Below are 16,914 nucleotides of genomic sequence, written 5' to 3' on the forward strand. Positions count from 1 at the left end.
TAGGACTGCAACTGGTCAGTCTCTAATTGGCATGTGTGCATACTGTACGTATTGCCTAGATATAGCCTTAATTCCTAGCCACTATCCATCTTTGCTTATCAACATTAGATAGGTTACTAGTAAACAAGTCACAATCGTGAATCTATATCAGACGTTAGATTAATGAAATGCTTGACAAAACTGTTTCGTAAAAATTAGCATTAAGATTATTTTTCTTATACTTCTATTTCATGAAGAGAATTATCATTTTATTTAATCCTTCTAAGTACAGGATCATAAAATAATTTCATAAGGAGATATAATATGAAATTTACAATTCAAACAAATAAGTTCATTTGCGAGGACACATAGGAATCTTATTCATGATTAAGTTCATTGTATGAAATATCGATTTCCATTGTCTAATAATAAAGTATATACATTTGTTGGCAACATCCTCAAATACAACAAGGAGAACACCAGCTAACAAAATCACACTTGATGGAGAAGCATTGAATGAGATGGAAACATTCACGTATCTGGATAGCATCATCGATGAACAAGGAGGATGTAATGAAGACATAAATACGAGGATTGGTAAGACAAGGACAGAATTTCTACTGTTGAAGAAAATATCGAACTCAAAACAACTCTCTACAATTTAATATCAAAGTCACAATCTTCAATACGAACATCAAGATAGTTCTACTGTATGGAGTTGAAACTTCGAGAACCACCACAACCATCATCGAAATAGTCCAAGTATTTATCAACAATTGTCTACGCATCATACTCAATGTCCGTTTTTCGGATATGATCAGCAACAGCAACGAGTCAGATTCCAGTTGAATAGGAAATTAGGAATAGACGTTGGAAGTGAATATGACACACATTGAGGAAATCATCAAACTGTATCACGAGTCAATCACTAACTTTGAATCCTGAAAGGAAATGGAAAAGTAAAAAACCAAAGAATGAAGTTCGTCGAGAACTGGAAGCAGACATGGAAGGAATAATGGCAAGTGGGAAGGTCAGAGTTGGATGAAGAATGTTGATGGGCGGGCTGTGCTCTTCTATGAGGGGTAACAGGACTAAGTAAGTATGTAAGTAATTTAATACAATTGTGAATCAATATACAGATATTTTGCTACCGTAATACATTTGTCTTAATTAAATAAGTTCAAGAATTTATCAATATTTTAATGATCAGAAGCACTAAATTTGGTTCTTTTGTACAGGTATGAATTTTTCACTTATAAAACAGAATAATTGAATAAACAAAAGAGATCTTCCAATTATTCATAACAGAGAACCTATAAGTAAATCGTTCGGAAAAAATCCTCGCTTTCTATGTTCATCTTTGACAAAAAATTAAATACATTTTTGTATCATTTACTGTCATAACTTCAACAACATTCTTTGATTTTCGATGTTCATTTTTGTTATCAATGATCATTGAATAAAATATGATTTATTCAACAAACTGGACACTGTTCATCTGATGAAATACCTCATACATAACAAAAATTCAATCTACTTCACATATTTGTCATTATAACACGTTTCCATAAGGAACATAAAACTTTATGATATCTATAGTCATTGATATTTGAAAACAATCTTTTCTCCCTATTGATATGAGTTACATTAACAATGTTTTTTCTTTACCTTATTCTATACAATAACAGCGATATAAATACAAAACCAGTCTAAAAATAGTAAAATAAAAATAACACAAACATGTAAGATATAAACATACTTCTATTAAGTTAGAACATTATACCCATTTCATAATGCAATAAGATTGTTAAGTTTGCTTTTAAACATAACATAAACATGCTTTATTTTCAAAGAAAAGTATATTTCATTTACATGTATTAGGTTATTTGAAAACATTTTTTTAAATTCCAAATAAGGTGAATGACTGATGACCTTGTAATAGCCAATTATAAATAGATAATTTTCTATTCAAGGTTATTCTTTTATTGATATAAAGTATCTTTTTCAAAAATTATTTTTATCTTTTTAAATAAATAAATAAATATTTAATGCCCTAAAATTATCAGAATTCTTTTATATATTGAAAACAAATTCTATTTGATAAATTACAAATTTTTTTTAAAAAATACATTTTAACATAAGTTATTTATAACAAAATCAACTGATCAGTGAACAAATAAAAAACACAGTTTATTTTTTTTGTAAAGTAATTAGTCTCCATCTGATAAACTTCAATAGTGTAATAAGAAGATGAAGATTATCAGAAGCGGGTTTTGTGGAGAATTTAGTATTTTCATAGTTGAAATCATGAGTCAATTGAAGCTTCAGGGAGTTGGTATCTCTACAACAGACTTGGTAGAACTCCAATGGTCACTGCTTCTCACTAGAACTCAAGGAAATATCTCTTGAAGTCAGTCACTAGTGAGCATATGATTATAGATCAGAGGGGGTTTTGTGGAGAATTTAGTATTTTCATAGTTGGTGAACGGTTGCTCAAACTTCATGGATTGGTTGAAATTAGACATTAACATCGTTGGATGCTGGCCCAGTGATGTATCGGTTAAGTGCTCTGGCGCGAGACTGGTTGGTCCTGAGTTCGAATCTCGTGAGGTAGGATCGCGGATGCGCACTGCTGAGGAGTCCCATAATAGGACGAAATGGCCGTCCAGTGTTTCCAGGTTTTCCATGGTGGTCTAGCTTCAGTTGACTGATGGTTTCAACTATGAAAAATTAGTAAGATAAAATAAGGAGGGATCAATGCGAAGTGAATGAATCATGTATAGGAGAGATTAATAATGATGTTTAACCAATAATAATAATAATACAAAGATTTGTGTATAAAGATAAGAAAGACAATTACATTTGACTACGAATGGTTGTAAGTACATAGTCAAAGTAGGTCATCTAATGGCTAAGATTACTATTGATTAATTGGCCTTGTGGTTGGCCAAGAGAGGAGCAGGGGTTGGAGATATTTCTTCTGTACGCATAATTCAGGTTACTTCATCCTGATGGTTACTACCTCAGCTGTTTAAAGGACTTTAAGCCTGACAAGCTTTGGCAAAAAATTACTGACCCTATAAATCATTGAAAAATATTGGTTTATACTGGCACTATGACCAGTTTGTACTAAATGGGCCAATATCAAGCTGTTTACTTTCTTCACCAAACCTTTACTTAGCCACGCTGGGAGGTGTTCGCGAGCACGAAAATGTAAATTCCTAGAACTTCGACCAATATAGATTTCTCTTTTAATTGAATATCAATGTTAATTATTTTTTCGAAAACTTTCATATTTTAAGCAAAGATGGATAGTGGCTATTAGTGGAATCTAGGAAGCGTGTTTCGTCCTATTTGGGACTCTTCAGCTGGATGTACCTGCATCTCAGAGTTGATGTTTACTCTGGGACTCGAACCCAGTGTCTTTCGCTTCAAACGCCACCGCGTTATCCACTCAGCTAGTGAGTTTTGATAGCCACGTTGCTTGCAATGCTTGTGAAATAAGACTATATCGAGACAATATGCACAGGATGCACATATGCCAATAAGAGACTGACCAGTTGCAGTTCTAAACATCAATGGAAAGATTCAAACAAGTAATACCAAGTGAATTTTCCTATTTTAAATTTGTTTAAGTGATGAAATTAATTGTCATAGTATAGTTTATGAGTTGACATTTGATTTACTTAAACGAAATTCTAATCTTTATTTAAATAACTAAATAACAAATGATTATTATGTAATTTATTTCTTTACCTATGGTCCATTTTTGATTACACTTTAAAGTTGACTTATACTGTGTTTCTCTCTTCTTTTTTTTCCTTGAATTGTATCATTGTAATTATGGTTAGGCAAATTTAGTAATAAATATTATAAATATAACATAAATTGAATTTTTTTCATTTCTGTATCTACTTCATCTAGGTTCGAGCATATACATTGTTGATCAGTAATTATCTTTTTTTAAATAGAAGATACCTAATGAAATCATTTTTAATCAGATTAACTTTTGGAAAATATTGTGAAAGAGATAATAAATCATCGATTGTTTATCTTCTTTATACATAGTAAAATAGAAATCCTTTAAGTAGAACTATTTATGATATGAATTGGATCAAATGAAGAACGAAATAGGATATGGGAAAAGTGAAGAAATAAACTATGAAGGACTGACAACAATTATATATATATATATATATCATTGTTATTGTGTGTTTCTTTTTCTTTTATAACAACATGAAATGGTTATATAATAGGATGAATAAATTTAATTAAATAAATTGGTTTATGTCATTTTTATCTCTTTACATGTTAACAAAAAACAAAACATAATTATTGTAAAGAAAATTGTTTGTTAATAGTATCCCATAGTCGATAGTTTGCGTCAGTTTATTGTAAAAATGGAATTCATGTAAAAACTAGATAAAAGCATAGTAATCTATCTGCTAGCATAATGTAATATAAGTAATTCAACTTAATGAAGCTACTTGGTGATATATACTTTTAAACGCTACATAAATTAACAACATAACAATATGTTATTTATCTTTTGACTATTAAGCAATGCTTCTAAGGTGAATGAATTTTAAACCAAGAAATAAATACATATTTAGGTTAGATGGATAGTAGCTAGCAGTGGAATCAAGGACGCGCATTTCGTCCTATTTGGGGCTCATCAGCTGGATATACGTACATCTCAACTCGATACTGGGTACTTGGTTCGAGTACCAGTGTCAACATCAACTCTGAGATGCAAGTATACCCAGCTGACGAGTCTCAAATAGGATGAAACGCGCGTCCTGGGTCCCACTGTAAACCACTACTTGTAATACTACTTGTAATACTTGTGAATTAAGGCAATATCGAGGCAATCTTCACAGAATACACATATGTCAATAAGACACTGACCAATTGCAGTCTTACACATCAATGGGAAGATTCAAGAAAACAATATAAAGTGGTTTCAAACACATATTTGTTGAGATAATAATTTGAATTGATTAAACGACTGATCATAGAGCGAGTTAAGTAAGAACACTTTCTGGTTTTATATTATTCTATTATTTTTACTATCACCTAGCAAACATAATGAATATTGAATTTATACAAGAAATCAATGCAAAACATTACGTACTATTCTTTAACCTCAGTCAATAAAGTAATTGTCTATCATCTGACCGAATGAAAATCTCCTAAGGTCATAAAGAACGTAAAAAACGAAAAAGTTCATTTATTGAACTAAACAATAAATGATTTTATTATAGAAATTCCGTTATTTAAAAAGAAAATAATAGACTTTTCGCAATTACTTCAAGTACTAAGGGATTTCATTATGGAAAATACCAGCTGACCAAATTAAAAATTTATGTGGAAAATGATTTACATAAATACATTTCTTAGAGCAATCTTCCTAATACTCGATTTGTAAATGTACATTTAAAGATGAGTATTATCGTTGTTATAAATATTGACAAGAACAAACGGTTAGTGTTATGCTTAGTATATAGACGTAAAAACCACTGTAAAAATCTCTGATTAAGTTGCCATTATAAGGCTTTTTAGAACTAATTTCATAATAGAAAGCATAAAGCGACGGCGTATGTATTGGCTAGATATGAGTTACACTTTTCCCAACTACATCAACCAATCGTCTAAATTTTTGAGTGACTTGTAATGACCATCTATGACTACATATAACGCGGGCATTACTTGATTAATCAAAATTTCCGACTTGAACGAATAATGTTTCAACTTATAACTTTCTACACAAAAGTCTTAATAGACAACTATGCTACAGAAACCATTTTAACTGTAAGGCCATATGTTAGTGATTAAGTTTAGTAAATCTGATGGGGGAATATTGAAAAAACGTCCCCATCATGTATGAGTAGACATCTGAAATACACATTAAGATGAGCAAAATATCTATACAGTGGAAACATGTAATTCAATTTAACATATTCTGTCTTCACATTCATTCTGCATGATATATTTAGAAAGCATAAAGATCTTTCACCTAATCATCAATTATTGTATTCACTAAATCACAATAAAAATGGTACCAATAATTTGGTCAGTCAACAACCAATTCGAATAATTACTGAACTAAAAGCACGGATTCAACGATTGAGAGAAGAAAATATGGCGCTACGTCGGCTGCTTTTATGTCGACAACTTGTACCGGTAAAGCAATCAGATCAAGAAAGTGAACAACAACCATTTTGTGTAAGTCAATTTTTATTTAGGTAGTTAACTTTCAATTGCAGCATCATGAGCATAAAATATATATTTCGCTAGCTAATTTTTAATGAAAAGGCAAAATCTAATGCAAAAATCGTAATTGACATTAATGTATGAATCTGTAGATGGTTATGACGTCATATACAGGTTCGTGTAGTCGGTCTTCAATCTACATTTTTGGTGTGATAATGATAAAACACAGCTCCATCAACTGAATTGTGTGTTCATTTTCGGTCTTCTACTAAACCGTTGAAAGCCAAGAAATTCGCTCATCACTCCACTATAAGTAATCGCTGATTAAGTTAGTCTACCTTAATTTAGTAAACGGATTATGTACCAATAGTTTCTCTTTGATCTACTTTACAATAAGTAGTAGACTGTCAATGGTTCATGTTAAAACAAACCACGAAAATCAAGTGAACTTAAAAATTTGACCCAAAGTTCGAACAGAACTACTAGACGGTTACAAGCTACCACAGTATGAGCCATTCCCCTTGAAGCTGAAGATGAACTTCATTGATATATGTCAACAAGCATGAAACTCAGAAAGAGATATTCCCATTGACTGTTGTGAAACATTTAATACCATTTGCAGTACAGAATGATTAACCTGGTAACTGAATTATATTTACTGATAATGAAATTCAGTCAATATAGATCAAATGACAGGATTTATCATGAGCAGTAAGTAAAAGACAATATCATTTTAAAGCAGCTTTAATAGATAATCACAACACCAGTTAATGCATTAAATTATATACTACTTACTAATTAAATGCTACATGATTGAAATAGTACTAATAACTGTCGATGAATTTCTGAAAACCTGTTGAAACTATATCCCAAGTCGTGATACCTCAGCATAGAAGGTACCTGACAAAGTTTATCCTATGGTTTATCAGGAGTCATAGCTAGTATGGTACAACTAAACTATTGGGATGGAATTTTTCGTGACTCTAGTTGTTGCTGAGAAGTTAAATACATACAGCAATAGCTAAGTATGATAATTATGACATATCTGGCTGACTGCTGAAGAGCCCCATACTAGGACGAAATGGCCATCCAGTGCTTCCAGGTTTTCAATAGTGACCTAAAATTGGCCCATTTATGATCTAAATCAAAACTCGACAATCTCCACAAGCTTAAACTGATAAATAAAATGTACAAATTCTAAAACTGTTATTTTTACAGAGACTATCTAATTCATGAAAAGATAGAAAAATTAAGGGAGCTGAAAAAGGTTTATATCAAAATTTTAATCGTTTACAAACATATTCATGAACATTGCAATTTTATTAGGATCGTGATATTTCTTCAAAATACTTTGGTTTGGAAAAGTTAACCAAGAAGATTATTAACATCGGTTTTTAATCAAGGCAGGTGGAAGAATCTTGTTTGACAGAATTTCATTTCAACTTCAAGTAAACTGTTGACTTATTCACATTTATTTCAAGAGGTGATATAAACAAAGAAAAATAAATCATCCTTTTCTTTACGATGTTGTTATTCGCTAAAAGTACTCTAAACAAAATAAACAATTTAAACCATTTAAACTCTACACTCCAAATTGAATGAAGAATTATGACGCCTCATGATGAAAGCTCAGGTTCCTCAGAACTCATGAGGACCATACCTCTTCCAAAAAACACAGCAACAAGTAACACTCAGATATGCAACGTCCGTACAATGTGGGAGACCATGAGGACTAGCAAAATAGAAACGGAAACGAGGAGATACAAATTTGTGGTTATCGGAATCAGAGAAACCCATTGGACCCGAGCTGGACAACAAAGATTAGGTACAATAGAGAGATGCTGTTGTACGCTGGCAACGAAGACAATAATGCTACCCACACTCAAAGTAATGCTCTGAATCAATACAGAGAATCACAGAAATCACCTACCTGATTGGAGTCTCATCGATCCAGAATCATCAAATCATCATTCAAAACAAAGAACGAAGGAATCACAATCAATCTTATTCATTGTTATGCACCCACCAATAATAGCAACCAAGACGATAAACATCAGTTATACCCCAAACTGATATCGACCACAGCGAAGTGACCAGGAATCAATCTGATCATCCTGATGTGAAACCTAAATGACAAAGTCTGAATGGAAAACATCGGATATGACGATATCATGGGACGACACGGACTGACTGGGAGAAATGAACGAGAATGATGAGAGGTTTGTAAATTTGTGTGGATTCAACAAAATGGTAATGGGTGGCACAGTAATTCCCCAAAACATTTGGAGAGGGATGAAAGATGAACTAACTTCAACGTGTCAGGAGGTGATGGGTCTCAAGAAGCATAATCAAGAAGACAGAAATTAACAATAATCGAATGAGAACAGAGAAATTCAAGGCACAGAAGAAACACATAGAAGCAAACAAGTAAGTGAGGTGGAACATCAGAGCTGACAAACGGAAATACATGGAAGATATAGCAATGACAGTTGAACAAGCTGCAATAGAAGGGGATATAGAGCAACTATATGAGATACAATGAGGAAACTAGCAAGGTAATATAGTAAACCAAAGAGACCAATCAAAGACAGAGAAGCCAAGCCAATCACTGGGATTCGGGAAGAGCTTCCTTGACCATGAGAGGTTGTTTGAGAGTGTAGATTGGAGGATCTCATGGAATGTTATCCGTCACTATGGTGTCAGTAGCTGAGAACATTGTCAACAGCATACGGAATTCATATGAAGGATTACATTGCGAAGTGGTGCATGGAGGACAGCTGACAGATTCAATCCAAGTAAGGACTGCAGTCAGGCAGGACTTCCTACCCTCCCCATTTTTCTTTATTCTAGTCGGAGATTTGTATACGAAAAGCTGGACATCTGAGGAGAAGCACAGGATACAATGTACAGCTTCGATGCAGTGAGACGATTCGGACCTTACGGTGGTACTAGCTCTTCTATCCTATACACACCAACAAATGCCGATGAAGACAAACAGTGTAGGAGCAGCCTCTGAATAAGCAAACCCCAACATACACAATGGAAAAATAATCCTCCACAAGTACTACACATTGAATACCAACCAACAAAATCACACTTGATGGAGAAGCATTGAATGAGATGGAAACATTCACGTATCTGGATAGCATCATCGATGAACAAGGAGGATGTAATGAAGACATAAATACGAGGATTGGTAAGACAAGGACAGAATTCCTACTGTTGAAGAAAATATCGAACTCAAAACAACTCTCTACAATTTAATATCAAAGTCACAATCTTCAATACGAACATCAAGATAGTTCTACTGTATGGAGTTGAAACTTCGAGAACCACCACAACCATCATCGAAATAGTCCAAGTATTTATCAACAATTGTCTACGCATCATACTCAATGTCCGTTTTTCGGATATGATCAGCAACAGCAACGAGTCAGATTCCAGTTGAATAGGAAATTAGGAATAGACGTTGGAAGTGAATATGACACACATTGAGGAAATCATCAAACTGTATCACGAGTCAATCACTAACTTTGAATCCTGAAAGGAAATTGAAAAGAGAAAGAATAAAAAGCTTACTTCGTCGAGAATCAGGAGCAGACATGGAAGGGATGAATAGCAAGTGGAAAGGACAGAGTTGGATGGAGAATGCTTGTGTGTGGCCTATGTTTTTTTTATTGAGGCGTGACAGGCGTAAGTCAGAAATGTTCTTTTCAGAAACTTGTCTTCCTTTACATATAAAACAAATTGGTATATCAAAAAAATGCCTTATTTTATTTTTTTGTACTATTCTAAATAGATCATATTAAAATCAATTTGACCTAATTTTTGATGATTGACATTTAATTGGAAACGCAGTACTGGCCGTTTTTCACTGGCGATTGATTTAACACTTTTTGATATAGTAGATTGAAATACACTGTTAATCCAGCTAATAATTAAACGACGTATACTTACATCATATGTATTTTAACACAAAAACATTTATCTATCTCAATATCTACTTAATTTTTTTCCCTATTTTACTTGAAGATCATCCTGTTTAATATTTAAATTAACGTAATTATATTTTTAAATAGGTTCAGGTCATAAAACTAGGAATTTACCATATATTGTGAAGTGATTTTCAACATACAATAATTTAATGTGAGGGTCGTATCTTCAGTTTTATATATATAAACTAAGGATATATCGTTAATTCTTTGTATTCCACAATTCTACAGTAAGTTCATCTAATCAGCTAATGATTGACACAACTTAGCCAAACTGAACAGTAAATTGATTAAAGCGTCATTAAATTATTGTAACTCACTTCCAAGTGTACATACCGTTAAGAGAAATGAGTTTCAAATTTTAATACTCAGAAACTCAATGTTCATATTTCATTTTACTAAAATCACATTAATCATTTGATCATTATAACACTATTAAATAAAGAATTTCTAAAAAATATCATGAAGTATAGCACGATGAATAACAGCTAGTATCTAACGAGTTTTACATCATAAGTAAACATGTCTTCTAGTTATGAATATTACTAATTTAATTAGTAGAGATTTTGAGGTAGTAAACTTATTAAAACCTGCATCATACTACAATAAAACATTCCAGTTGATGCTTTATACAATTTAATGCCTCAGTCAAATAGACAAAATAACTCTAGGAATTTAAATATTCACTGATATCCGAATTCCTGTATCGATAACAATCATTGTTTTCATTACAAATCAAACAATATATATGTATATATAATTTACCTTGCCCAACCAGATGGTAAATGAACAAGTAATATTCCAGTGTCTGTTAATGATAATGCTGTCATAAATAAATATGGTGTAGCTTCAAATTGTTTATGACTTAATACAATTACATTTATTATATTTAATATTGCTCCAATAATACATATTGTTGTCTGGACAAAAAATGCACTATATATTTCTATATTATTTTCTCTATATAATGTTAAATTTGTATCTGATCGTAAATTTGTTAAATTACTATACGTTTGATTCATAATGAAAACTATGGTTTAATAAATATTTCAATTCATTTTATTTTGTTTTAAATGATTAATTCAAAAAAATACTTTCATTAAACAAATAAAATATTCATTGTTCAATGTTGTTGTTGTTTTTCATTTCATTTTAGATTATTAACTTTCATATGTTTCAGCTTAATTTAATAATCTAATTATATTTATATATATGTTTGATAAATAAAAGATATTTTAAATGACCAATCAAAAAAAAGTTATTGGATCACTTTTCTGATTGGTTGATTTTCTTAAATATTTTTCATTAGTCAATATACATATACTTTTTTTAAATGAGTTTTTTTTTAGAACTTTAAGCTACTATTTTTAATTCAACTACTCAAAATAGGTAAATCATATGAAATTAATTAAATCTGTACTTGAAAAGGATTAGAGAAAATATAATTTTTGTGTTAAAAGTTTTCTAGCTAGTTCATGAATGACAAACTGTTATTCATTAGATATTCAATAGATATATTACTCAAGTACTATAATCAAAATTTCCTGGTATCCAAGTGTCTTACTAATTATTATATAATGATGTTTTCTTCTGTACAATTTTTAATCCTTCTTTTATATCAGAGTATATATTTATTTGATCAGATTACAATAGGAGTACATTCAGTGTTCACCAACTGTGCTACAAAACTCTTCTAAAGTTATGACGTAGTTTTGCAAGTTTATACAGTTCTAGAATGATAATAATTTCAAAGGATCGTTTATCATGTTGGTTTAAGTCTCTATTAACGACTTCATAACTAACAACACGAAGCGATATTAAGTAACATTCTAAATCAAGTATCACTGGGAGGTTTTCTCGCCACTGTCATAAATTCCTAAGTCGTACTAACTTACAATCTCAGCTGTCAGAGAACCCAGGCGCTTTAGGTATCATAGCGAGCACTTCAATCCTAAATCACTAAACCAGTACCAAAAGTATAAATGCGTGAATTCGATCGGTCCACGAAATTTTAGAATCATCTTCAAATTCTATTCGTGGGTCCGTGATGTAAATGATGACATAGTCTGAACTGTTTGATGACATGATATCGGAAGTCAACTGATTATTTGAGAAACTTCCATAATATTGTATTTCATCAAAAATCTTGTCAGTGCATTTTTATTTCACCAACTTAATGCATCTAAATATTCCTAATATGGGAGAGAATATTTCAAAAACTTATACGGAAATAATTTCAATTTAAAACATCTGATTTGTACATAAGTCTCTTTACTATGAATCTGAATGTTTCAACAAAACAAGGTTATTTCAAATTACATGAATCGTTTACAAAAATGCGATGTGTTAAATAGGTATTTAAGAAGGGGATAAAACAAAAAGAAAAAATACTAACCTAAGTAATTTATACGAATATTCATCAAGATTAGAACGAATAGATTGACAAAAATTGTGTGAAGAGTATACAGAAGTCATTATATGTGAAAATTATATTTGAAATAATCTCAGCGATTGAAATTTAAATAATTTCAATGTTTCGTCCGACTAACTTGTCTGGACTTCTTCAGGATAATAGTCAAAATCATCACAGAAATATATAGTGCTTTTAAACAATCATATCAAAATCTATACTACGTTAAACCAATCATATTTGGATGTTGAATTTTTTAACGTAGTATAGATTTCGATATAATTGTTTAAAAGCACTATATATTTCTTTGATGATTTTGATTTAGATTATTTCCCTGAAGAAGTCCAGACAAGGGAGCTGGACGTAACGTGAGGATTATTTAAATAAATTTCAATCACTGAGACTATCAAATGTAATTTTCACATATAATAATTAGCCTAAGTATTTGATTGAGAAGAAAGATAACAAAATATTATTATACAGATAAATAACGATATAAATACGTAAAATTACTGAATTAATATAATGAACTAATAAAAATAGTAAAACAGGAAAATAGATATTTAAGAAAATGAAAATAAAATTATTAACGTCTTATAAAAAATGATGATAACTGATTACACAGGCGACCCTGAAACATGAAAAAATCATTTTATCAACGAACTTTTTCAATTGAATGACATAAATACCTAAAACGTTGAACAAAGCATAATTCATCAGACAAAAAAGAACAAATTAAGACACTGAAGGGTAAACCAAGACAATTCTTGAGATGGTGGAGAAGATTTGTAGCTCAGGTGGGTGATTTTGATGTAGGTTTGTTCTCTGAGCTGGATGGTTTGGTTGTGGAGCTTTCATCGTTCTTCTGAATGACATCATCAGCACAAACTTTGGGTAGAATTGAAGTGTTTGAATTTCTCCACAAGTGATTCACAGTTTGTCCTGTGCACTTCGATGTTGATTGCTTCTTATTGACCTTAAACCTGTCATTGTTTATTTTTTTGTTTTGGTTGTATCTCCTATTGGTTTGACAATTCTTTTATAACAATTAAACAATGTAGTAGTTTAACACAATCAAGAACAATAGGAATTATTTACTCCGTATTGTATGCATTGGAAATAAACATAATTCTAAACTGTTAAACATACACTAAAAATATCATTTATTTTGAATAATTAATTTGTTGTTAAAGATTATTATTTCTCGTACATAGATGAAACTATAGTGAACCTACAAAACCGTAAAGACAAACTTTATTTTGCGATAAAGGTTGGTTTAATTAATCAACAGCTTTGGCTAAAAACCGGCATTAGATAATGATTTATTGAATATTAACAAGTACTTGATTGAATTTTTATTACAAAATCAGTGCAAAGTAGTAACTTAAACTCAAGATCCCACACGGAGTCGAGTATTGATTCTAATGGTTTTATAACAGGTATCGACCTTGCATTCGTGAAATAGAATCCAATAATTTGGCACTCTTAAAAAGGAATAATATTAAACATAGTAAAAACTGTTGTTAGGTATTATATGAAAAAACTAACTAGTTCTCATAGTATTTACCAATGTTAGAATGACTTATTTACTTACCCACTTATTATATATATATATATATATATTATATAGTCCTACTGTTTTTTGTACATTGAATATCACTGTATAAACACATAATATAATGTACATTCCTATACTGTTAACGGCAAATAATTTTTTTTTAATTGAAGCACCCTCATTAGAATTATAAATTATACTAAAAACAATATTTCAGTGTATCAAATTACTTTATCCCATAAATTAAATCCAGCTGATGTAAAATTCTAGCGTTAGCAAACTTCATATTTATACTCTAATATTGTTTGTCAATTCCTTTCATTTCATTAGCTACTTATTTATATTTTACTGTAAATAAGCAAAAAACAATCAAGAAAATCATGATTATTCGTTCCTGCTTCATAATTGAGTCGCAAGTTTTATACTACTCATCAGTCGTATAAGCATTTAACAAAACAGAAATCTGCAGTACGTTAATGGTGTGGAAGTAAATAAAAAGATCATTCATTATCTCATTATTGTGAAGAAACACCACTGTTTTAAAATTCAGCTTACTGAGATGTGAGCTTATGAGGTATGTGATTTTTCTTCAACAGAAATTTGTATGTATGTATGTATGTATAGATCCTATAACATTGGTGGAAATGTTTGAGAAATTGAGAGAATGAAATCTCATTCAAGCTTTTGTGTTTGAAGTACATAAACCATCAAGATTGAAAATACTCAGTTCATTTACCCAAATTATCTTGTTAAGTATTTGTCATACTATAGCACCAAATTGTTTGAAATCACATTGAGACGTAACTCAATATGTGCAATATAGTTTGTTTATTGTCCTTTTTTAAAGTTAGGTGTAATGACAGGGTTTCGAGTCACTAAGTAACGCTAATCAGAAAACAACACAGTTCGTGAATAAATCTCGATGAAATCCTTTTAATACAACAGCAGCTAACATTATATCATTTTCTTTTTGTCTAATAAAAAATTATTTCTAAAAGAGAATCCTTTGGTTTGTTCATTAAGGCAATAAGTTGAAAAAAAATACCGTCACAATACAAACTAATGAAAAGACGATAAAAAAACAAATTATATGATATAAAAGGTACTGAATAGTTGACAAGTATCATAATAGAAGGTTTACTTTGTACCAGCCTAATAAATCCTTTATGATCTTAGCAGATATTTCAAAAAACTAAACTGAACTTCTCAGACAAAACTACGAAAACATTAATGTCCTTTGAAAAAGAAGATATATCTTTAAGATCCTTAATATATTAATTGTAATGCACATCATTAATTACATCATTCATAGATCTAGTGATTTTTGATATTCAGTAAACATAATTCAAAACTCTTTATTTAACGGCATGCTTTTTGTTACTTCCAATTTTTCGTTATTTTCTGATCTACATCTTATGGTCTCCCATACTATGTTATTCAATAAATCTCCGTTTACTCAGTTTCCGTCAGTTATCAGTTCCAGCATTTCTTTTTCAAAGTAAGCTAATAGGTTTGTTCCTTAGGACACTTAACATAAATTCTTCAAGTCAAATTTAAATGCTATTCGATCCTATTAATTTAAAAATATTAAGAACTGAAAAATTATGTTATTATTAAATTTAATTTCGTTCTTGTTATATCCGGTCTTCGCTAATTGTTATGACTGCGTCGCCAATTTGTTATGTTATTACTTATGCATGAAAAAAAACGAGGAACCATCTCAACTCCCACGATGCGAAGTAAGAACGCCAAGTAGGAAAGATTTATCAAACCCAAAACACGAAGACGACCCCAATCGAAAATTCACTTATTTATATATTGATTTGTACACCTATCTGACAACTAGTTAGAATGAATTCACATATATGAAAAATACTCAGAGTTATAACAATTCACATACTGCATGTTATGCTGAGCATAGTTGACGTTAATTTATTACAAAAATATCATATCTTGAATAAATAGTATACTCAAATAATTTTATGTTACAACGAATAAAATATCACACTGTTAAAACAAAACTGAATGCTACACTGCGTAATTATCGCATTGAGTTGAAAACGGAGGCAATTTAGAACAAAAATCACAACGAGTAAGAGAATCTAATTTTACTTTTTAATCCCGTCATATCAGTTCTTTGCTTCCCGGTGTTGAATATCGTATTATGTTACCAGAGAATGTGAGTCGAAAAAATAATTATCAATTCTTACAATCAAACACGTGTAATGAACAAAATTAGTAAGTAATGGAACTGTCATTGCCTATCACCTTTCAATAGCATGTAATTTCAAACTTATCATTCAAGTCATACAGTAAAGTGAAACCCTGTTTTGAAATCACGAAGTATAAGAACAGTAATAGTCATAAACTTCCAAAATGATGATTAAATTTATAAGTATATTTATGAAACTTAGTCATCCAGCAAAAAAATAAGAGGTCAATTAGCCTTTTTGTTCAGATTCTCGTTGGTTCAGACAGCTTTCAGAGAGAAATAAAGCTATTTACTTGATTCTCATAACTTTTCATCTAATCATAAGTAAAACTGTATGGGCATAGGTAGTTACTTACAACATTAAGAAAAACTACCCTACTCACACATAAACAAACATTCTACACATTACATAAAGATAGAAGTACCTCAACAAATTAATAAATATTCAGTAAGCAAAGTGGGTTGGAGAATGCTAGTCGGAGGCCTATGCTCCATTAGGGGTAACAGGCATAATTAAGTAAGCAAAGAAAATTAACATACTAATATAAAAACA

General features: G+C 30.8%; 2 protein-coding genes and 1 non-coding gene across 3 annotated transcripts; 1 reads left to right on the forward strand and 2 right to left on the reverse strand.

Moving 5' to 3' along the window:
- Positions 1-3,377: 3,377 nt before the first annotated feature.
- Smp_tRNA_01378_Gln_TTG.1.1 lies at positions 3,378-3,444 on the reverse strand. The gene has a single exon. It is a non-coding gene (tRNA).
- Positions 3,445-5,421: 1,977 nt separating this feature from the next.
- Positions 5,422-7,428, forward strand: Smp_152720 (hypothetical protein; the record flags this gene model as incomplete). Its single annotated transcript, XM_018794039.1, has 3 exons — positions 5,422-5,462; positions 5,976-6,204; positions 7,411-7,428. The coding sequence occupies 3 exons, from the start codon at positions 5,422-5,424 to the stop codon at positions 7,426-7,428; spliced, it is 288 nt and encodes a 95-aa protein (XP_018648492.1).
- Positions 7,429-10,945: 3,517 nt separating this feature from the next.
- Positions 10,946-11,206, reverse strand: Smp_193610 (hypothetical protein; the record flags this gene model as incomplete). Its single annotated transcript, XM_018794040.1, has 1 exon — positions 10,946-11,206. One exon carries the CDS (start codon positions 11,204-11,206, stop codon positions 10,946-10,948), a length of 261 nt encoding a protein of 86 aa, XP_018648493.1.
- Positions 11,207-16,914: the final 5,708 nt, after the last annotated feature.

Source organism: Schistosoma mansoni, chromosome 1 (assembly GCF_000237925.1).
Source record: "Schistosoma mansoni strain Puerto Rico chromosome 1, complete genome".
NCBI lineage: Eukaryota > Metazoa > Platyhelminthes > Trematoda > Strigeidida > Schistosomatidae > Schistosoma > Schistosoma mansoni.